Genomic DNA, 24303 nt, shown 5'->3' with positions numbered 1-24303 from the left:
TCGTACAGGACTCAATTGGTATATACCCTAAGACAATCCGGGATTTAATTCATCATGAAAAGTTATATTAGGACTCATATCGTATGCAGCCGTAATAGGTACGTCGCACACACGTCGTGTGATACAACAGGATTTTAGAGTGGGAGCAGCAGACGAAATTGTACTTCAATATTCTATGAAAGAAAATTTTATACGTGATACGCGCATAAATTATCGCCGAGAAAGTTATATTTAATCGTCTACGAATACGTTTTATCAAAATGAGATCGTAAAAAACTCAATTATTCGCAACCGCCGCAGCTGCCATCAATTCCACTGGGAGTCGCTAAAAAACATCCGCTGAGTTTTCGGCTGTAGTAGTATACCTCTATGCCGTACACAAATACAACCATAAATAATCGTTATTAATTTTTTAATAATTATTTTTCGAACATTCTAAAACCATTATTCGCGAAACAGTATCTAAAATTCAATTTTATAATACGAATAATTGTAATTAAATAAAATAAAAATTAAAAATTAGTAAATGTTAACACTCCTAAATTAATAAATAAGTAAATAAACAAATAGTTTTTTTATATAGAAATAAATAAATAATTAAATGCCTTAGTCCGGATTGTTATTTTATATTTTTAATTCGAAACCGTTTGCACTTTACAAATTTAATAATACTTCAGGCTAAGCATTTATTTATTTATTTATATAAAATATTAGGATAATTGTAATATATACTTTAGTAATTCTAACCCAATTTTATTAACGCAATGAAACTCATGATTTTTTTGTGTTCAAAAGCATCTAAGATAAATGGACTAAAAATCTTAAAAAAGTTATGTGAAATCAGATGGAGTTGCAGGACTGATGTATTGAAATCTGTTTATTTAAACTTTAATGAGACCATTGATATGTTACATATATGATTATGATATAAATTCATAAACTGAAACCAAAAGTTTGATGAATAATCTATGACATTTTGAATTTATAATTTGTTTGTTATTTTAAAAAAATGTATTCCAACAAACTTACATTTTATCAAAATATTTGCAGTCTCCAATTATTAACTTTTGAGCATCCTAAAATAAAAAGAAAGAAAAATATTCCTTTTAAGTTAGATGGTGGTAAACAGCCGAATAGTATTTAAGATAAAGAACAACCATCGTATTACCGTATACCTTAAAGTTTTTGATGTCATTACACAAGAATTTGAAAATCGATTTGAAAAAAATTAAATGGATAACTTAAATAGATTAAATGAAATAATTAAGTCTGAAGATTTATCTGAAGATCTATTAAAAATAGTTTGTAGCACATATAACTTTAATATAAATTACTTACAGAGTTGACAGAGTTGAGAATTTTCAATAGAATGTTTAATGAAAAATATGGAATTAATTCAGTATCTGACAAATTAGAATCAAAAATAGAATATAATAGAAAGAAGGACATTCAAAAAGGCTTTTAATAAATAACAGAGTCATTAAAATATTCCTAACGATACTAACTAATAGAGCAAGCTGTGAAAAATCCTTTTCCTGTCTAAAGAGGTTAAAAAAATATATAAGAACGATAATGGGCAAAGAAAGGCTTAGTAGTTTAGCTACTTCACAACTAAAAAAAAAAAAAAATAACATTAATTTGGACCGAGTGATTGATGAATTTGGTCCATCATCTGTCGAAAGAGGACTTTATCTCAATTTAAAATAAAAAATAAAAAATGTTTGATTTTTTTTTTTTGTAATATTACAATAAGAAAGGTTCTACTGTTAAAATAATTATAAATATATATATATAGTTTATAAGGAAGGTATTTACTAAGAATTATTGGTGTGATGAAAATTATGGACTGAGAATATACGGCTGCATCACCATAAATTGAGCCCAATTTACGCTTATGACAATTATGTTTTCCAGTTAGAATTGGACATATTATTTGAATTTTAATAGTTTGTACACTTCTACATTACTGATCAATTTCAATTAAATGTGAAATAATTGTTGACTTATGGCATTGTATATTAATATGTAATCATAATAGTTTTTTACCGCTTATATTTATTAATGTTTCGTATAAATTAAATTAATGAATAATACAACCATTAAATTAATGGCAAATGTTGAATATTACTATTTCTTATAAATCGTAACTCTATATTTAATTTATAATATAAAATAATTTAAAGTTAATTTACAAATAATACAATTTAAATTAAAAAATACTAATTATATTTTTTAAGCAATTGAAGAAATTTCCATCAAAATCCGTTAACTATTTATTTTATAAATTATTGGACACTTGATATTTACAACACTCTAAATTTTCATAAAAATGAATAATAAAATTTACAAACTATATAATAAAATGTATACATCAAATTAATTTGCCGTTAATATTATAAATATTATAACAGTATTATGTATTTTAATTTTATATTGGTACATATAAAAAATTATGTTACATCATTTTCTTAACAATTTCAAGGCAACATTCTGGAGTTAAAAGAAAAATCTTTTTAAAAATGTATTTCTGGTGAGTTGTCTTTTTTAATGAAAGTAATATGAAAAAAACTGAATTATATTTAGAGTAGGTACCATATATTATATAAGAAATATGAAACTATCGGGTTGGTTTATTAAGATGAAAATTATAAATGTCTTAATAGCTCAATATCACTTTGGTTTATCATTTAACTAATAGTTTTCAACAGCTTATTTGACCAAATGATAAATCAATTTTTGAATGAATGTCATATTTATCGTGTACTTTTTTTCAAATGAACGGAGAATTGCAGTCGAGCGCAGAAAATATTTTATGTTTTACTATACAGCTATTCAAATTATAAGTAATATCTACTAGGATTAGGTGTCTAGTAGAAAATCTAAGCCATGAATGTTAGTTTTAAAAATGTGTCGTTCATCACATTGAATTTCATTTACAATTTCAATTGATTCAACGTGCGTAAATCGAAAAAAGGAAATAAATCAGTTTACGGACAGCACGTTGTACACGTTATTATTATAGTTTTATACACCTACGTTTTCGGCTAGATACGGGGTTTTTTTTTATTTTGATCGACCTACGATTTCGATTATTCGTCAACATATATATTTATTTTTTTTCATCTCAACGTCCGGACGTATTATTCGGAACAATAATTGCTATGAGTCATTGAATTCAACGAGAATCCGAGTACGCGCGTTTTACATTAAATTGTATCGATAAACCACCGCCGGCCGAGGGGTATTCGTCCAAACGTCGTCCTTCTCCCCGTGTCCGTATAGGTATATATATATATATATATGTATATGTATTATGTGTAACGTTATATTATCGTATACAGCGTACACGGTTGTACAATGTACAGCTGTATATATATATATATATTTACTGCACACGGGTACATAGTGGACGGCAGCCACATTTGCGCCGAACGCGTTTTTTCGAATTTCCCGTGAAAAATTCGTAACGTGATTTACAGCATGAACTGCGTATTATGCACAACGTATACGTATAATACGCGCAGGGGTGATATTTGCCGTCGCATTTAGTGCCGTGTACCATACATGCATATGTGTACGTACCGAAATTATTTATGTCCTTCTGTCCGTATTCATTTGTCCTTTAATTGTGTAAGCCACTAATTTAATTACGCTCCGTCGGCCGCACAGCCGCACGCTATTATATTGATGCGACTCGCGCTGTGCAAAGTTTATACGATTGATTGATTGAGCGAATTATTTATTTTTACGCGTTCGTTCGGTTTATGCGCCCAAACTTTGTTAGCAATGATCTACGTTAATCGCGCTTTTACGCTTTTATACAGTTTTTTTTTTTTTTACTATGCGTCGTCAGTTACGATAACTAACTAACCGTTGTTACAGTAGAAACTGATTTTTTGTGTAATAATTTTAAATTTTAAATATTTACACTCCACCACTATTATTGTCATTGTTACTCACTAGTAATGTTTTGGAAAACTATTTAATATCATATTGTAATTTTGCTATGGTCTGTGACTCGTTACTCTCGATTGAACGGTATTATAAACAACTAAAAATGGTAAAGGGAAAATTAAATTAGTATAATTCATACGATTGTGTATACATGGCGAAACAATTGTACCGAAACGGACTTGATTTGAAACAGACCAACTATTTATTATGCCCTAGACTTACCAGTAAAAAATAACCGACTTTTTTCTTGGCTTCGCAAAACATGCAAATCGGTTACCACCATCTCTAATAATGTTCAAAAAATTGTTTGTTCAAAGAATTAACAATGATGTGATGCTTTACTTGATATTTTTTACCATTTGTACTTCGATGCCAATTTTTTAAACATAAATTTCACGCTCCTATATCAAGTTTCAAAGAAATACACAAATTTCATATACTAATTAATTATTAAAACAACGGCATTCGACGTTTCCTTAAATTAATTAACGATTTCAAAGTTTTAAAATGATGTAAGTAACTTTTTCAATAATTTATAATCATTACTTAATTATGGCTTTTTACTACAAGTAACGATAAGCTGCATGTATAAATCATATTTGACATTTTATATTTCCACCAAATTATTTAAATCGATTTTTGAAATGTTTTCCCAAATTCCGGTAAATAAAAATTAAATCTATTACGATATCGGTACCTATTGGTGTAAATTGGATTTTATACAGAATATGTCTCTTGCATTGTCATATGGTCTCTTAAGAGACCGATAAAACACCTGTTCCTCTACATCAATAATTCGAAGTTATAAATACCTAAGATGATTTCTAACATAGATATCACTTGGAATTTCGTATTTCTAAGTAAAGAACCTATATTTTAATAATTTTATTATTAAAAATATAATTAATCCATTTTAGTTTAAATCTAATTGTTGTTTCTATCAAATCGTTAAGTACATTTGAACAGTATTAATTTTTGTAATACTGTATTATATACATACATATAATGGTATCGAAGTTATATTTAATAATTACTATTTTGATTCAGAATTAGTATATTTTATGCTAATGCATTGTTCGCGTGTACAATTATTTAGCACATTAATCAATTAATGCGGTATTCTCATCAATCGCATCTTAAATAGCATCGAACAGTAACAATGTAATTTGAAATCCTATAACATATTAATAAAATTATTCGAAAGAAAGTGAACGTTGTGTGTTACTTATTATATTATATTAAGTATCAAAGTATATTAGAACGTTTAAAACGTTTATTTAAAATCTAATAATTGTATACTTCTAAAATATAATTTTTACATAATCATCAACGTTAAAAGCACTAAAAAATATTTGTAATATCGTGTTATAAATTACAAAATGAAACATTAAAAATAACTGTTTGAAAAAAATACAAGTCGTAAATAATACATAAAATGTTTAATTACGGTTGAAATAACAATGAGTAAATATTATAACATCATTTGAATACTCCGTGACTGTACAGTTAAATATCGAATGCTTAATATAATATTATATACTATTATGAATTATGATAAACATGTTAACTCTCGACACAGTGGACTTAAATATATTATATTAAATACGTGTATAATAATGGTTTGTCTAACACAATAGAGGGTATTATATTTTTAAACAGAATTTTTTTTTCTAGGAGGAAAATACCAGTTGCAAAAACGTAAAAAATAGTAGGATTACATATATATCATCACTATAGTTCTACTCTGGCTATGGTACAGGAGCAGCAATGTGGAAACCAAAAAACGTCCACGTACAAATTATCTCCGGTCCCTTGCAATGCTACCAACCGTTTTTGAACGAATTTCTGTTTACACGACGTGCTGAAACCAAGCGGTGTTTCGCAGATTCCGTTGCACGGCTGATCTGCTTCACTAAAAACAATACATTTTAACATTATACCAATTATTCAGATACTATTCAAATTGTGGTGATTACAGTCAAATAAAAGTAACATTCACTGATTATATTATCATAAAAAAAACGACGGCGTTTACCTACTACCATTGATTATAAATACTATACTAATATTTATAATCAATGCTACTACCTACATGGTTTATTACAGTCATTCTCTTTCTATGACCTTTACCACCCATACATGTAAGTTATAATTTACAATCCAAAATAAGACAGTTATATTTGTATTGATCATATTTATTATTAACTGCTGAATCATTTAAAAATGTCTACCTCAGTTATATAAAAACAAACAATTGTTCAGTGATATTTTTGAAACATAATAATGATTAAAACATTTATTTTTGCTTTTTACTGCTTTTGTATATACCTATGATTTTCGAAAATACTCATTAAGCAGCGTTACTTAAATTAGCTTTACCTAGATTTAATATTAGGTATCAATAAATCCCTATTTAAATTATAGGTGTCATCTTAGTTTTTTGATTTCAATACTTTTAAAAACTATTAAGTTAAGACTTATCTTGAATAAACAGTTTTAAATATTAAACTAAATAGAAAAATTAATAACTTTGCCGTAAAATTAAAATCACTTCACTTGTTATTATTATATGTTAACTCATAATAATATTATTCATTCGTTTTAGCTCCATCGACGTTAGTTACTCTATAAACGAAGATCATTTCCATAATTATAAAAAAATGATGGAGCATATTTAATAGTGAGGGAATCCTATATAAAAGTACCAAACAATTATTTTTAAGTTTTACGTTTTACAGGTGAACAAATTAAAAATATAATTTTCCCTGTTTTTTTAGTACGGTTAAATATTGATAGTTTCTTTAAAACTAAGACCTTATTAAACTTAATTAGTTTACAATTTTACATATTATTTACTTTTAACATTGGTTTTCTTATACTTATTACTATATTACCATATTAGTATAATTATATCCTGTTTATGATCTAAGAAGTACAATTTTACAGAAATGTTCATATAAAACATCACAGTATTATATCTCCAGGGAAGATTTTGTAGTTTTATTAAAACGAACAAAACTTTTATGACTTACTGTAATACTATTTTTTATTTATAATTTAGTGCCTATATAAACCTTTATGTGATGACTGTATTATATTAATTATTATTACTTATTACATTTTAAATTCGTACTTATTTTTCTCAGACTTCATTCAGAATGTATCTAAATAATTAATGTAGTAGATTTTCATAAAAAAAAAAAAAATCAGTGTTACTGCTTAAGGCATATTTTACTGTATTTTAGCGAGGTTAAGCATTTCAGTTTATTCCAAATACAATTATTCATAATTATTATATAATATAATTATTTTATAATATCTATCATGATAGATACCACTCATAAATTATATTATTATATATTATAATTTATTAAATTATACATAGAGTATGCCATTTAAATTTTATAATTTCCATTACATTTTATTAAATACTTCTAATAGATTATTAGGTTGATTAAATTAAGTTTTCAATAATAGTAAATAATGTTGGATGTATTACAATTGTTGAAAATATTTAAACGGCGTTGTTAATAGGCAAGCAATAATACATTTGAGTATGGATCTTAACGGTTGCATACTAATAGTACAGTTTCAAAATAATTTACAAATATTTTACTTACGCACAAATTTCGGATCTAATGGATTGTGTATACATATCAGATTCTGTCCGTACCATATTAGCTACGTATTTCCATTCACCTTGGGTGTTTAAAGCTGCTTTAGGAAATATATTATTGATTTTAACTTGGCATAATTGAATATCCTCTTGCCTTTTTTTTCTGTTATAACCACCTCCATGATTGGTGCTTAAAAAATGCAATCAATCCGTTACTTAATAACTGTATTTTATTATAAAAATATTTATAAAAACTAAATAAATAATATTTTCTGCGCGACTAAATAGTAAACTGTTTTTTCGTTTCCTAATGAATCGTATATCAATGCTTTACTTGGGTATAAGTGGTCGATTTTTCTCTATAGGTGGAGATTCAGTGAGGGATATTTGTGGTAGAACGTATGTCCTATCCGGGTACCCAGCAAATTCATTTTGAGTATCATTTTGGTAATCGTAGTAATTTCCATATGCTTCATGATTATTATTTATATTTTGACTGCAGAAATCAAACATCAAATGTTCAAAATTGAAACACGTTGTATATTTTAAAACTTTATTTTATTAGTTGTTACAAAGTTACATCGATCCATAGTTACTTTTGGTGGTAAGGTCTGTCGACAAGTTTTTCTTCGTTGAAAAAAGTTTTAAAGTTTTTATCCGCTTTCGTGACCAGGTAAGTTATCAATCGTCTGCAACAAAATATTTTAGTTTTCCGTATAAAATATAAATATATTTTATGCCTATTATATATTTATTAAAAAATTTTCAATTAAACAACAAAATCTTTTGTGTAACAAAGGAAGCGTTTAAGTGTTATTGTTAATCATTAACATTTTAATTGTTTTTTTTAATATTATACGAGATCTTAGACACTGCAATATTTAAGCAATATTATTAAATGTTTTACTATCCTTGCATTCAATATCGAATATACGTATACATGTTTTTGGCAACGCTTACTCTGGATATCTGTCGATAGTTTCACAAAATGTGACGTCATCATGATAATTCTGAACGCACCTGGGGACTTGGCCGACGGGCGCGGGCACGAAGGGCTCATTGGATCTACACCCGCCGTATGAATGTTGACAAGGCGCGTGTCCGTAGGCTACAGACAACATCAACACCAGCGCCCACCACTCGCTAACCATCTGCAAACAATTGAGAGTTATTGTACATTGTTGAATATATCATTTCTGTATACCACAATATTATATAATCGAAAATAAACGTTTGGAAAGGTAAAAAAAAAAAAAAAAAAAATGGAATTAAAACAATATTTAATAGCACGTTCAAGAATCAATATTAGTAGAACAAACAAAGGTATTCTAAAAGCCCAAAAGTGATTAACAGGTTATAGGATTATTTTTTATTGATTAGTTACGCATCCAAAAACGCGTAATTTCGATTTGGGTTTTTTCATTTCTAATATTGGAGTATCATAAAATACATAATTAATTTTAAATATTTATATTTTTTTTTAATTAAAAAAAATTAAAATAAATATCAAACCATACATAAAATCAATGATAATATTATAATAATTTTCAGTATACTAATTTTATATATATGTATCAATATGCATAGATATTCACTATAAAGCATAAATAATATTAAAAATTATTTGATTTTTTTCATTGTTAACCTTTAATATAACTATTACAAAAATGTATTATATAAGCGCGAGTGAAAACTTTAAGGTAATGTGTTTATAACAAATATAGATACTTTATTTTCATAAGTTAGTTTTCTGTAAGAACTAATTATTAAACTATTTATATTAATACGGAAAAGAACATTTTACAATAATTGAATGACTAAAAAAACCCCATCAAAAATTACGAATTTTTATAACTTGTGTTTTGTTAAACTTAATAATTAGATAAAATTATAAAATAATAAGAATAAATAGTCCCAATACTATGATGAAATTATAAAAATATTTTTCATGATATTTTCGTAAGGTTTTAAGTAAGTCTTTGTGTACAATTTTCTTTCGTGTTTCAACACTTTCAATCAAACTTAACCGGAAAAAAACTTTTTGTCTTAAATTACGTAAGTTCAAACATTTTCTCAAATTAGTGTTAAACTAAAATTATATACATTTTCATTATACCAAAAAAAAATTCTAACTTCATTTATGAATCTTTATTTTATCAATTTTGGAAATTTATCCATGTTTTCTCATTTGCGATTAATTATATAAACTTAAATAAAACTTAGATGAATATATCAATATTGACACTAGAAAAGCTACCAAAATAGTATCTAAAAAATAATTATTCTTTTAATTCAATAAAAATTTAAAATTATTTACACTTGTACTAACATATTAAAATAATATTAATCAACACCAAAATAGAAAATTATACATAATTAATGATAATTAATGATTTTAAAATGAATTATAATTATATATTGATATATTATACTTTCTCTGCACTATTATTTTATCAAATTTAAATACTTCAAGGGTATTGGTAGGTTTTTTTTTTTTTTTTATTTACTAACTTTCTAATTGTGTTTAAATAATTAACGACAAAATACATGCTAAAATGTAGTAATACTATTTAAATTAGCCCCTCCTATTAAACCAACTTTCTTTTAATATTTGATCCAGTATAACAATATCTGAGGGTAAACATATAAAAGAGACCATCTTAATGTATGAATTATTCAACAATTAGAAGATCCACGAACAATATTGATAATTATATACATATTTTATGTTAATATATTACTTTATAGAATAAAAAATATATTCAAAAAATAAGTGAATGATATGTATTCAAATATATACAAATAATCAAATGTTTAGTAAATTTAATCACATAAATTGCAGAGCTAGAAATGTTTTATGTTAATTTAAAAATGAATCATGTAAGACTGGGAAAGTTAAAGATTTTTTTACTCGTTTATCTAAAAAAAAAAAAAAAATTTGAGTTTATATTCTTCAATATATCCAGAAATTGTATTAATTGAAAATAGGTGCATAGATTAAATACAGAATACCCATCTTGACAGGGTAAAATAAATTCGTTATAAACGGATTTTCTTAAAAAGTGTTTATTTGTTTTATTTACCTGTCATTATATTAGTATTGCTGAATATAATGAAAAATTAATATTAAAAAATAGTATTTATTGTTGTAGATGATCAAAATAAATTATCTATTATTATTGTAAAATGTAAAAGTTAATTATTATTTTTCCGAGGCATACTGCAATCTGAAATTAAAAATTAAATCTTGTAAAATCAAATGACCTCAGGTCATAAATAAAACATTAATATTTTTATGGTAATGTATTTATTTTCTACGTGGTCGAATTATTTTAATGTAATTACCTTGGTATCTTGGTATCATATGTTATTTCATGTAACACAAAACAGTAATCTTATGTTTATATTTTATTTATATCATAATTAAATAGTAAAAATGTAATCATTTCTTTGAACAAATGCAAAAAGGTTTTTTATTGTTTTAATTCATAATTCTTCATAAGTCATTCAATATTATAAGTTATTAAATTACAATTCTAGTGACCATACACAACTTTGAAAATCTAAAGTTCCTTTACACAAATAAGTGTATGTATACATATATAATGTATTCATTATTATTAAGATACATTGAATAAACATATAATTACTTTTTTTTTTTAAAAAAATTAATTTTTAGACCTTGTATTTAATTATTTCGGACTTCATTGCATTTGCACTCTGAAAACTTGATATTATCAAAACAGAAGGTCGTATAATTTAACATTCGATACATTTTTATGTGATCATTACAAAAATATTATTATAAAAACTGAAAATTATATGCTTTTATGTTATAAAAATGTAGCAAATTATTGTTATTTTTTGAGTTACGAAAAAAAAAATTATATTTTCTTGAAAACGAGCGTGTTACTGTTTTTTATAACTTTTCATCAGTTTTTTACAGTAATAAAGAAAGCTGATAGAAAATTTGTAAACTGAACCTAACCCTCTTTCAAATTACCCTCTAGACAACATGTTCTATCAGAAATCTATTATGGTTATAATGATCAGAGCACATAATTTTTCTCTTAATGGCTATAATAATAATATATGCATACCTATTAATCTCAGAATTTCTAGACATAGTCTTTCATTTTAGATATTTTTTTTATTTTACATTGAATGTTATGCAAATCATACTATTTAATATACCATATTTAGGATTAAAAATGATAGTTTTCCTAATTCAAAAGTCTTATATCAATATTTAACTAATGAATCATATACGTACTAGTTTCAATGAAATGCTATCTCTTTTGACACATTAATTTATAAAATTGATCTTTTGTGAAAATAATATCTTTATTTGCCTTTATACCGCAGATAATTTCATTATTATATTTACCAGAAAAAAAAAATATTAAAAAATATATCATGTAATGAAATAAAAATTTTAAAAACATTAGTTTAAATAAAATAATCATGCTAATTATTTAGTAATTTATTATAAAAAAACAGAAAAACTACTTCACTGATATGAACATGTTTTATTTTAATGTAGTTGTTGGTCTGTAAAAATTAATTGAAATTTTTTCAATACATTCAACGATATTTAGTAGTAAATTTAGCTCAAACAATAAATTTTTAATCAAAGAAATGTAACTATTTTTACCAAATCTATATTTGTATTTTTATGGCTTGAATCTACTCATTCTCCAGTTAATAGTTATAAGTTATAAGTTATAAGTTATAAATATAATAACACAAGTATTAATGAATATTTTTCGTAAAGTATTTATGGTTTTAAACTGATATATTGGGTTATAACTACTTAAGTTATTATTATAAAATAACTTATTTGAATTATTAACAAAGTGAAAGAACTATTATAAAATTACTACAATAATAATTTTATTTTAAAAAAACTTTTAATCACTACTTGTGCTAATAATAAATAACATTTCTTATAAAATATCTATCTTCTAAACTGTAAAATATACAAGCGATAAGTTTACCTAACTATAAAAACTTTATAACATAAATAATGAAATAATAAAGACAAATGGGAATCTATATTCTAAATTTAAGTCTTTAGAACTTAAACCCATTATTTAGGCACTATAAAATATTAGTCCTGGTATACTGTGTAGCTGAGTACTGTGCTCCAGTGTGGTTTAGGAGTTTATACTGCAAGAAGGTGGGCACGGAGCTCAACCAAACGATGCGAATTATAACAGGCACGATAAGAACAATCCAAGTACAACGGTTGCCGGTGTTGGCAAATATAGTAGTTCCACTGAATATGCAAAGACTGATGCATGCAGAACGCACAGTGGACAAGATTAAAAGAAATTCGTAACTACTATTATATAAAGATATTATTACATACCCACACAAGAGGCTTAAGTCGAAACATCCAATATTACATTTCCAGTAGAAGCTTTATCGATAAAATGAAAAACACGATGGAAAGACTCAGGTGTGCCTTGGGGTTACCTTGATAAAAATTCCAGAAACATGAATCCCGAGTTTTGATCTCCTTCGGAAGTTATGGTCAATCTTGAACAGAATAAGAACCGAGCAAGGCAGAAGTATAAACTTACTACATAAATTGGGAATGGAACAATTCTCTCTATGCTCTTGTAGAATCGAACAAACTACTAAGCACATTGTGGAAGTATGTCCAATCAATTAGTTTATTTAGATTTGAAGGAGGAATACCAAAATTACATGAAGCTAAAACAGAGGCAATCGAAACAGCCTTGAAACAACACTTTAATGAGCGATAAAGTTCCTGGACCCAGTTACCATTACAATTAGAATAGAGTTTTGTCACATTTCAAAAGTTGTTATGTCATTGTAATTTTAAGTTTTAAATTTATCTAATACCTATTTATTGTTATAATTTTTCGTTCGTCTAATTTATTATTGTTTAAATTATAGTACATAATTAGCGCTTCTCTATCTTAAATAAGCCGATATGTGTTATGCAAAATAAATAAATTTATGACTCGTGTTTACAAGGCAATAGCTCTAAACTATTTTATTCTATAGTTATTTTTTCAGTTTTATTACACATCTATACTTTTATTGTACTCGCAATAAAATCATTTTCTGGAACGACGACTTCATATTACATTATACACCTATAACAATACTAGTGTTTGTATACCTTGAGAATTTAACATCTTCGATTGCGTCGATCAGATATCTCAATAAATCATGTTTTTTTTTTTTTTTCCCAAGAAAATATTTAAAACCCTTTGGCGAAACGAATATGATCTGTTTACTTGTTTAATGTTTATCATAAACAATAAAAATAATACGATTCAACATTATATACGAACCTGAAGTGATTGATTTCGAATGTGAATCGATTTCGCGCGATCAAAACCAATCGAAAACAGTAAAACCCGGTTACGATTGAAATCTAAACCCGACCGGTACGTCTTGCCGCCAATTATTTTGAACGTGACATGCGAAAAATTCAACTATAAATATTGAAAAATATCATTATATAAAAAAAAAAAAAAAAAAAAACACTAGCAACAGGTTAAATGCGAACAGACACGTGATGGACCACGAGCTGTGACAGCGAACCGTTACGATAATAAGATCGTCCCCGAGCGAAGAACGCGAAACACGTGAATCGGGTTACGCGATGTGATTCACTAAGTGATCGTGAATATATTTCGTTATATATGCGTCGTGTGTACGCATTGTGCGAACGTCGCTATACGGGTCCCGTGTGACTTGAAAACGCGTACGGGGCACGTCGTTTGTTTATATTTTTACGTTTCAACACTTTCGCCTTTTGCCCGTCTCGACGGTCACGAAATGATATTACTGAGTCAAGGCCGTCGTCAGTCGTCGGAATACCGCCGCAGTCGATCGTCTCCATCGTCTTCACGACCGTTCTCGTCGTCACCGTCTTCGTGCGAAGGCGTCCACGTCCACGCGTCAACACAACAACAACAGATAACAGATAACAATAACAATAATAATAATAATAACAGTTGTAGTTCGTTTTCACGTTTCTTTCACGAGCGCCCGAAACGATAATACGCGTATTATAAAATTCGGTGAACGCGAAAATCCCCTCCGCACCGATCTACTGCTCGTGCAGTAATATATATATATATATATATATATATATATATATACGTATGCTGCTGTAATTTATTATAGGTCATTTCGAATAACAGATGGATTAGATTGTTCCGCGAGTGTTTATTTCGATTAGCAAATGTCATCGTGTTCAATGTTCCGTCGCCGTAAAAATCGTGCGGACGGATTCGTTTGATCGGCTCCCCTAACCTAACCAACGAATACTCTTTAAAATAAAAACAACATTTCAATTCGACCGGTTCGGGCACGACTTTTTACGTGTTTTATTTTAGACAACAATCGTAAATCATATTGATCGTTCGCCGACATTTTTGTCCTCTCCAATATTTTATAAAACGACTTGATCGTGCATGTTCCGTGTGACGTTCCTCGTTTTCCTTCCGTCACTGTTCTAATTGCATTGCTCGCAAATATTTGCCAACGACCGCGACGGTGACATCCCGTGAAGAATACATTTCCCCGATTTCTACTCACAGATCCCGGTTGATCCTTCCCTCGGGTTAGATTATCCCGTGTAAGAAACGCGTTATACAAGATGTCCACAACCGGCAACGGTCAGCGTGTATACCGGAATTGCGGCGCATCCACTTCGGCGCGACCTCCGATATCCGCGCGTGCGACGAAAAATAATTATTACTTTTGCTCTTGCAAATCCGGTTTTTTGAGGATTTCACTCGGCCCGGTAACAACGACGGCGAAGAAAACTATTTCGACCAAATAAATATTATTATCACCACAACACCACCTTCGAACAACACATTCTCCGTGACAATATTACAGTTGTGTTAACTTAACTATACGAGCAAAAAGTCATTGATTTCAAAATGGATTTCGGAAACTATACAGCATACGAAGACGGTGTGTATATGAGAATTACTCGACGGAAATATTGCTCTAGCTTGTTTATCCGTGTGCTATACTATGCGACAGAAATGGTTATAATGATTGTAATATATACATATATCGTTCAAAAAAAACTGGTCCCGCGTGCGAAAATAACGTTTTACAACGTCATTCTGAAGAATTGGCGAAAATACAAATAGAATAAATCAATTTTTGGCAAATACCGATGAAGCTAAAATTGCAGCAGTACATATTAAGATGTTATGCAAACGAACATTTTAAACTATGTGCCAAACCAACGAAGGTCACATCAGTTATGAGATGTCTGTTATCGGGACACAATTATGACAATGGAGAAGATGTTCTCAGTTATTAACATCATATTACCAGGTTACCTGGTCCATGTATAAACATTCCAAAAGCAATAAACTTTTATGAGATGGATTTTTAAATGCACGAATATATATTAACGAGACTGTGCACCCGAACCATTAATTCAACACTTATTGATGTAAATTTAAGCGCAAAAAATTTAACAAATTTATACTTAAAACTTCAATCCACGACTACTCAATAATTAAGTGAACAGGGGAAATAAATCGATATTAGGGATGGTTATGACACAGATTTCAGTGTAAATTCAGAAACATTTAGTCGTGAAGTACAACATATTACCACATACATACGTAATTTGCACAGATATAAAATTATTGCTCGAAAATTGTAGTTAAAATTCATTTTTAGGAAAATCACTGTAGTAAAATAATGAAACTTTAGCATTATAGCAATATGCCAATATACAATTTTGAATGACCATAATAAATTCTATGCTAATTAATTTAATATAAATAAATAATTTATAGACATCTATAAAATGTCAATACCTAACATTTAGAGTGTATAAATAAAATGTGTAGATGTTATAAATTAAAAGGGTTTAAAATGTACATCCTCTATTTTGCTCCGTTTATTTTATAAGCAATATAACTTTATATATCGTAATGATCATAGCTATAATTTTGGTGTCAAGGATAATACTAATGACTAAAACTTATATTTAGCTTACATAGAAAAATACTTTTTAATAATACCTACTAGACTTTTATATTATATTGCTTAAGAATAATAATAACCATAAAAATGTGCACAGTTTGTAACCGTTATAATTTATGATTTGGTATAAATTTATATAATACCAAAGGCATAAGGCTATGAGATACTCTAAGAAATATTATCCTTTTTAAATCTAGTAGTAGGTCTTCTTACATATTATATATATCAAAGTTTTGCATACCTAATAGAAGTTATAAAATTATTACAATATCCATATGATGGGCAGAAATATAAAATTAAGACATTTACATAAAACCAATGGTGACTTTTTGAATTTTTTCTGGAGGGGTAGTTTTACATTATCTTATACGTATTCTAAAACGTCTTAATTTCAAGAAAAATATAAATACCCAAATAGGCAATACCTGTAACAAACGTTCAAAAATATAGAGATAAAGTTGAAATATCTAGTTTTATGTATAATCGTATAAGCGTATATCCGCATATAAAATATAATATATCAGTACCTTAACGCGTGACCTGGGGTCCAAACCTCTCCCCTGCAAAACCGCCATTGAATAAAACTAATTGACAAGTTGGTTAGGATACATTTTAGTATACACTAGATAAAACAATGAAGTTACATATTTATGAATACGGGTATATGAAATATAACAAAAAATCTGATTTAACATTTACTTACACTCCACTATTATCGACTAGATACACAAAGTGCATACTACTTAAATATTTTATAGTATGTACGCCAAAATCCAATCTCGTATTTTCAAATATAATTTTGTCGATGTTAAATAAAGAATACAAATCAATTAATTCAAAATACTCGTACTATATGGTGTACCACAAAGAAATATATAAATTAATACATAATAATAATATTTAGTACATGTATTAAAATATAAAAATATAAAAATATATAATTGAAGATCAAAATAAACCAAAATTCAATACAAAATCATACAAATTTAGTTTCTATAAAGGTTTGAGGTATTTAATTTAACATTTTTAAATATTTTAATTGATTTAACTTTAAATAGATAACAATTTATAAATTAACCAATTATGACTCATTACTCATTTTTATTTATAGTAACTTTATATATTTTAAAATAAATAAAATAACAGTAATGAGTAAATGTAATTAAAAAATAATAATTTAACTGTAAAATATAATTAATAGCAAATATACTTGTAATTTAGCAACTACACTTCTTGCGAAAAGTCAAGTTTAAAATGTATTAATTTATTATTTATAATGTAAATCAATAATATTTTAAAATAAATATGAGTTCTATACAAATATTTATGAAACATAAAATGAAAAGAAAACTATTTAATAATTCCTAGTTGGTAAAGTACACCATGGTCCATAACAAATTAACTTTAAATACTATAAGCTCGTGATATTTGAAATTTAGATTAAAATATAGTTATGTATATATACTGAATACCTTTTATAGTACAAAAAATATGAAAATATAATAACTGTTCTTGAAATTTTTACTCAAATAAATTAAAATTTTAATTATAAATTTAATACTCGTATACAAATTTCATGAATTATACCATATTTTTTATTAACTTATGATGTATTCATCACACGATAGAACATATCAAATCGAATGCATTCCAAAATGACAAGTAATAATATAAATTTATACGTACAAATATTTCTGCAGAGTATATAAATACTAAATACATTGTTTTATGAATTAAATTGCCGGTATCGTTTTATTAAAATATTATTGTTGCAACCTAACAGAATTTATGACCACCTCGTTTTATTGTAATTTATCGATCCAAAATTTAAGGCAAAATACATTTCAGCTTGTTTTGTTTTCCATGTAACAAAATCGCTAAATATTTTTAAAAAAAGTTTCCCCAATTATTTATAGCCCGCACAGCTTATATTTGTATTTATACACATACTAAACTCATAACCAAATTCATAAATTAAATAAAAAACTTTGTTTTATATTTATTTTTTATTTTTTTAACTAAAAAATGAATACGCGCTTAATATGTATAATTATATATGTATGTGTGTACTCACGTTTGGTTTTCATTTTTAATTGAACATGCCAGAAAATGGAACGGACAAAACAAAATAACAACCGTGATTCGAAGACGACGAAGTGAGCACAAGCGAAAACACCTCCGTTAAGATTCCGCGTGTGTACTAACCTGAAGAGTTCTATAATACACTTGTATCACGTACCTTAGAAACACATCATTATGTTAGATAATCTGTCGACAAGAGTAGCGCGTCCAGTGTGTTTGAACTTTCACCTCGCCTATAGACAAAATTGTGTCTATGAATTAATGTTTATACATAAAATACACTTAATAATCAATGAAACAAATCAAATTAAATATAATTATAATATAAAAATTTGAATGTGTTAATGTAACTACTTTTCAGGAGTACGATTTCATAATTAATCCATACCAATTAAACTAATTTCTAAGACTTCAAAATTAATTTATTTTTATTTTTATTACACATATATTTTACTGAAATACGTACAACTACAAATTGTTGTTGACAAAATTTAATTATATAATACTTATCTACACTTACACTTAATGGATACACGTTTCCCAATACTATTAGCTGATCTGTGTGAAATGAAAACATTTAGGAATTGCTTCAACTGGGTAAATACTTTATGTTTTACATTCAGAAAATTAAAAAAAATAGCCTTATCCGATAGGAGATAGGTATTTAAGATTTTTTTTTTTTTTAATTTCACCCTAACATCCATTATACACGAGGTATTGTATTTAACTGATTAACCTATATTTTCAGGGTCGTTAACTTGTTTCCGTAAAATTTTTTATTACATCTAACTTCTTAATATTTCCTTCAACATAACCGAATGTTTTATTTAGGATACAAGCTTATGTTCAACATTTTCAAACGACAAAAGTATGAATAAAAACTTAAATGTTGTATTAGAATAATTATTATTTAATTTTAAAAATACAATAATATCAATTAATATTTGCAAACAAATATCTTTTATTAGTTTGAAAAGACATGAAAATAACAATCCAGTAGCGTTTTAACTCATAATTCATAAAACACATAATTATTGATACTCGTAGCTCAGACTACAGACGTAAAAAAAAAGTCACTGCTGTTAAAATAAATTATATTTATATCCAGTAAAAAAGGCAAAAATAACCATTTGGGGGAAGGAAGAAGGTTGAAAAAAAATATAATTATAAGTATACTATTCGGCTACTATAAAAATGTATTTTATATTGATTCGTGAGTACATTTTTAAGTTTTAAAACTTTAACATTTTATTAATAGAACATGATTATGTTTGCATTATTATAGTTATACAATTTATTAAATGCATATTATAATAGAGTAATTTTCTATCGTCAAATTAATAATTGTTGTATGCGTATGGTCAACAAAAAAACCACAGTATTGCTGGTTTGAATAAAAAATTATTAAAATCAACAATTCTAGCATGTGAATAATTATATAATATTTTACGCACATCTAATTTAGTGGTTAGAGTGTAATTGACCAACTTTATTGTTAATAATTTTAATTGGATGTATATATAACATGGTATTCTCCCATTCATTATTTATTAACAATGTTTTTTTATAAAAAAAAAATGACTATGATTTCGTCATAAACACCTAAATTATGTATTTATTGTTTCATGTAAGATATAATAGTTGACTAAGATGAATAATGTCATTGTAATCATAATAATGAATATGAAAATATCATATTTGATAGCATTAATGTATTTTTAATACATAAATAAATAGTTTATACATATATAAATAAATAATTAAATAAATGCTTATCTTGGAGTATTATTATATTTGTGATGTACAACCAGTAGAACTTTATAAGTCGCGATTTTATTATATTTTATAATATACCTGATGATGAATTTTTAATTCTATACCCGTCAAACATACAAATACAAAATAATAATCCTGACTAAGCATTTATTTATTTATTTCTATGTAAAAACTATTTATTTATATATTAATTTATGTGAGTTAACAATTATAATTTTTTTATTTTATTTTATTACTTTATTAATATTTTTTGCTTAATACGTGAGAATATTTTATATAGAACTTCATAGTATCCAAATATATATTCACTGTTTTTGATTCCTTCTTGGGAAAAATAATTTAACATCTCTTAACAGTCAACTTTTATTAAAGTATTCACACTATTAAACTTGTGTTGTTTAAATACCAGTTATACTTTATAATTTCCTTGAATATTTATATAATATAGAACAAATAATACCTTTTTAAAACCTAAAATGTAGACGTACCTATTAGGTCTTATTAAAATTAAAATTCAACAAAAAAAGATATAAAATATTTAAAAATACTACATTATATGTATAGTTTTATTTGCGATATTACGAGTATGAAAACATCTACTTGAAAATTTTCTCGTAAACGTGAAGAATAAAAATTAACAAACCAAGTTTCATCTACACTATTGGCAATGGTTAAATAAAATAATAAGAACTAAACAAATATCTCATGAAATTAGGTTTCATAAATTAATTCTAAGGCCATGTTACTCATGAGTTGATAGTTGCACAATATTTGTACATTTAAGAGGTAGGTACATTTGATTTTTTTTTTTTTCTAAATATTTTTTGTGTTATAAAAAAACTATGATAGCTCCATAATTATTAGTAACTTTCAAAAGATACCTATTATAGTTAATTTAATGTATATTTGGTAAGTTATGTAGGTACCTATATAAATATGAATAAACATAATATTTTAACACAATAAACATTTTCAATAACAACTAAATTAGTTTTAAATTTTGTAAAATGTGTATTTTTACGGGAGGGAGGGGCTGAAATAACGTTATTTCCGCTAAATACGAATGAGTTCCCAAATTATTACGGAGAATATATCTGAATTGGTTCCCGATTCCTTACGGAGAGTATAACCGAATTGATTCCCAATTTTTTTACAGAGTAATTTAAATTTTCCTTCCCATTTCATACAGACTTAGGACTGTCTATTTTTAGTAGGTATGGTTAAAAATTGTTTCTTTAAGTAGGTATTATGATAATTTTATTTTTATGAAATTTATTTATGCTTATTTTGATGTAGGTATGCTTGTTTATAACACGAAAATAAGTTAAGATATATTTTTATAATTTTTTGATTATGTATATTAATTGAATTATATAATTTTGACTTTTTTATTATTTATTTATTATTATTGTGGTAAAAATGTATAGCAAAAATTAGTTAAGTATTGAATTTCATTTTTTTTTAATTTTTCCATCTCAGTTTTGATGTGTGTTTGTTTTTGAATTGAATATAATGTTGTATATATTTTGTTATAATCAAAGAATTCGTCAATTTTTTCATTAATAGATTTTATTGTCATTAAATCGTCAGTATAGCATTAATTAATTTCTTTGGGTGATAACAAGGATAAACCAAAAAACATTTTTTAACATCGTCCTATCCTAACCCTTAGTTTTAAATTTTTTGGAAAGTTCAAGTGTTTGTATATTTGTAACCCAAGTTTGGCCCAAATGAAATCGACAACCTTTTAATTGAGCCAAAAGCCATACTCCAGAGGCAGCTACATGAATTACTCTATCAAAATAGACATATATTTTATCTAGGCTTAGATAATTTTGAATAAAACGAAAAGCATTTGTATATGTATCACTAGTTTTATTTGGAGGTATGAAGAAAACTAGAGGAGCATAATAGTTATTTTTTACCCCATGAATTGAAAAAAGTTGATAATTTTTCCAAATTACTATTACAAGAAATCCAATTATATTAGTTTTTGTATCATTAATAATTAAAAAGTTTTAACCCCGATTAGTTTTTACATCATAATTATTTAATATTTCATGAATTTGACTCAATGTTTTAGGCAACGTTGGTTCTGTACTACATCGACTAGCATGAATATTTTTACGAATTCTACCTAAATCATTTGCATCTATAGTTTCAATATCAGGTTTAGCCATTTCACAACGAATAATTTTTGCTGGCCGTTCATATAATACATCTTGAGCTTTTCTTTTTGAACTATTACTTAACTTTTTTCTATTAAGTATTTTATCACTGTCTTTTTCGTGGTTATGTATTATACTTTTATCGACAATTGAATTTAAATTATTTATTTTTAAGTATGACTTACATTTTCTTTTTACACATATCCAACGTTCAATATCACCTGCTGTTTTTGATATCCAAATTTAAAACCATCTAACACCACAAGTTTTTTATTTTTTTCACTGAACATGAATTTCATATTAAAAAAAGTATATAACACGTAACGTGCAGGAAATAACTAACAAGTAACAACTAGATATTTAACCATACTACTCAAATCGTCATTATTTACGCATAATGTGTTTCTTATTTTATTTATATAAATATACTTATGAATGGAGAAATTATTAGATTAACTGAACTATCAGGAGAATCCATAGCCATAATCCATTATCGAAGGTATTTTACAAAAATAGAATGCATAAAATATCGGAAACCAATTCGGATGTATAATACATAAAATCTCGGGAACCAATTCGGATGCAGCCCGTTATTTCAACCCTTCCCGCAATAAATTAATTTTTATCGATGAACGAGTTCCGTACAAATTCCGAAATTGGTCTTACAAATACGTACATATTACGTACTAATTATAAACATGAAAAAATCTTACATTTTTGATTGGGGGGACCAGAGTAATGGACGTTATTTTAAATCATATAAACGATGTTCCAATTCTTAAAAATATACTTATAGCGCTATCTAGCTAAAGCCAAACATACATTTTTTTTTCCATTTCAACGATTGTTTTTTGAAAAAATTCCAGTATCAATTGCATATTTAGGAGGACTAATTATTTTAGAGACCAATTCAGAAGAAAAGCGCCTAGAATTCGGCAATTCCATTCTCTTTCTGATGGGTTCCAAGTGTTGTACCGAGGTATCTTAACACAGTGTCGTGATGAAATGAAATATTTTATCGGGTAATTCATTGTTTTGAATGACCTTTCATCCAGGGATAATGATAGGGGGTAAGCCCCCCTTCCCCCTCAAATTTTTAATTTGAAAATTATATCCCACAGAGCTGTTTGTTACCAGGTATTTGAGCCCCTTCAATATTTTCCAGCATCTCCAACTATGCTACCACTCCTTATGTCTTGACGCTTACAACATTTGCACAACAAAAAAATTGTATTTATTTATTTGAACTACTTTAATTGAAATATTAATAACTATATTAAATTACACTTAGTAATTAATATGAAGATCATGTAACAATAACTGCAAAATAAAAAATAAACTAATATTTATCATAAACAACTTTACAGCTTAACATTAATACACTACGTGAGACGCAGGTCACAAGGAATTAGGAATTCATGTTGTACGATAACGATTTTATTTATTTATAAACTATAGGTGGGAATCCAGAGTCATTTATATGGGGTGGGGGTATTTTATAGTTTGAACATAATACAATATATAAAATTCAATCATTCTATAATATTATAAGTATTACCATCTAAAAGTTTAAAAAAAAATAAGTAGGTACTTACATTGTAAAGAAAAATTTTAGTTTAAGAACCATAAAAAAATAAGAAATATGAAATTAAATTAAAAATTATAGAGTGACATCTAATTTTCTTTTGGTTTCTGAAAACA

General features: G+C 26.5%; 1 protein-coding gene across 5 annotated transcripts; it reads right to left on the bottom strand.

Moving 5' to 3' along the window:
- Positions 1–5602: 5602 nt before the first annotated feature.
- On the bottom strand, positions 5603–23832 carry LOC112693956. Of its 5 annotated transcripts, XM_025569244.1 has the most exons (8): positions 23737–23832; positions 18651–18891; positions 13900–14043; positions 8531–8721; positions 8167–8259; positions 7905–8066; positions 7575–7760; positions 5603–5866 (listed from the first exon to the last, which is right to left on the bottom strand). In XM_025569244.1, the coding sequence occupies exons 4-8, from the start codon at positions 8719–8721 to the stop codon at positions 5686–5688; spliced, it is 813 nt and encodes a 270-aa protein (XP_025425029.1). In that variant the 5' UTR covers positions 13900–14043; positions 18651–18891; positions 23737–23832; the 3' UTR covers positions 5603–5685. The 5 variants fall into 5 exon arrangements, with proteins under 5 accessions (XP_025425029.1, XP_025425030.1, XP_025425025.1 ...); XM_025569245.1 differs by lacking the exon at positions 13900–14043; XM_025569240.1 differs by lacking the exons at positions 18651–18891; positions 23737–23832 and adding an exon at positions 17104–17166.
- Positions 23833–24303: the final 471 nt, after the last annotated feature.

Source organism: Sipha flava, unplaced genomic scaffold (assembly GCF_003268045.1).
Source record: "Sipha flava isolate LNK unplaced genomic scaffold, YSA_version1 120_pilon_pilon, whole genome shotgun sequence".
Lineage (NCBI taxonomy): Eukaryota > Metazoa > Arthropoda > Insecta > Hemiptera > Aphididae > Sipha > Sipha flava.
Note: the sequence above shows the minus strand (reverse complement) of the source record. Positions and strands in the feature narration are given on the sequence as shown.

Bases quoted from the DNA above. Each gene is read 5' to 3' on its own strand.
- LOC112693956 (XM_025569240.1), bottom strand. From the start codon at position 17,151: ATGGCGGTTTTGCAGGGGAGAGGTTTGGACCCCAGGTCACGCGTTAAG. The intron at 8,260-8,530 runs GTAAGCGTTGCC...ATTTTGTTGCAG, and splicing joins ACTATCGACAGATATCCAGA to ACGATTGATAACTTACCTGG. The intron at 7,761-7,904 runs GTAAAGCATTGA...GCATTTTTTAAG, and splicing joins AATCGACCACTTATACCCAA to CACCAATCATGGAGGTGGTT.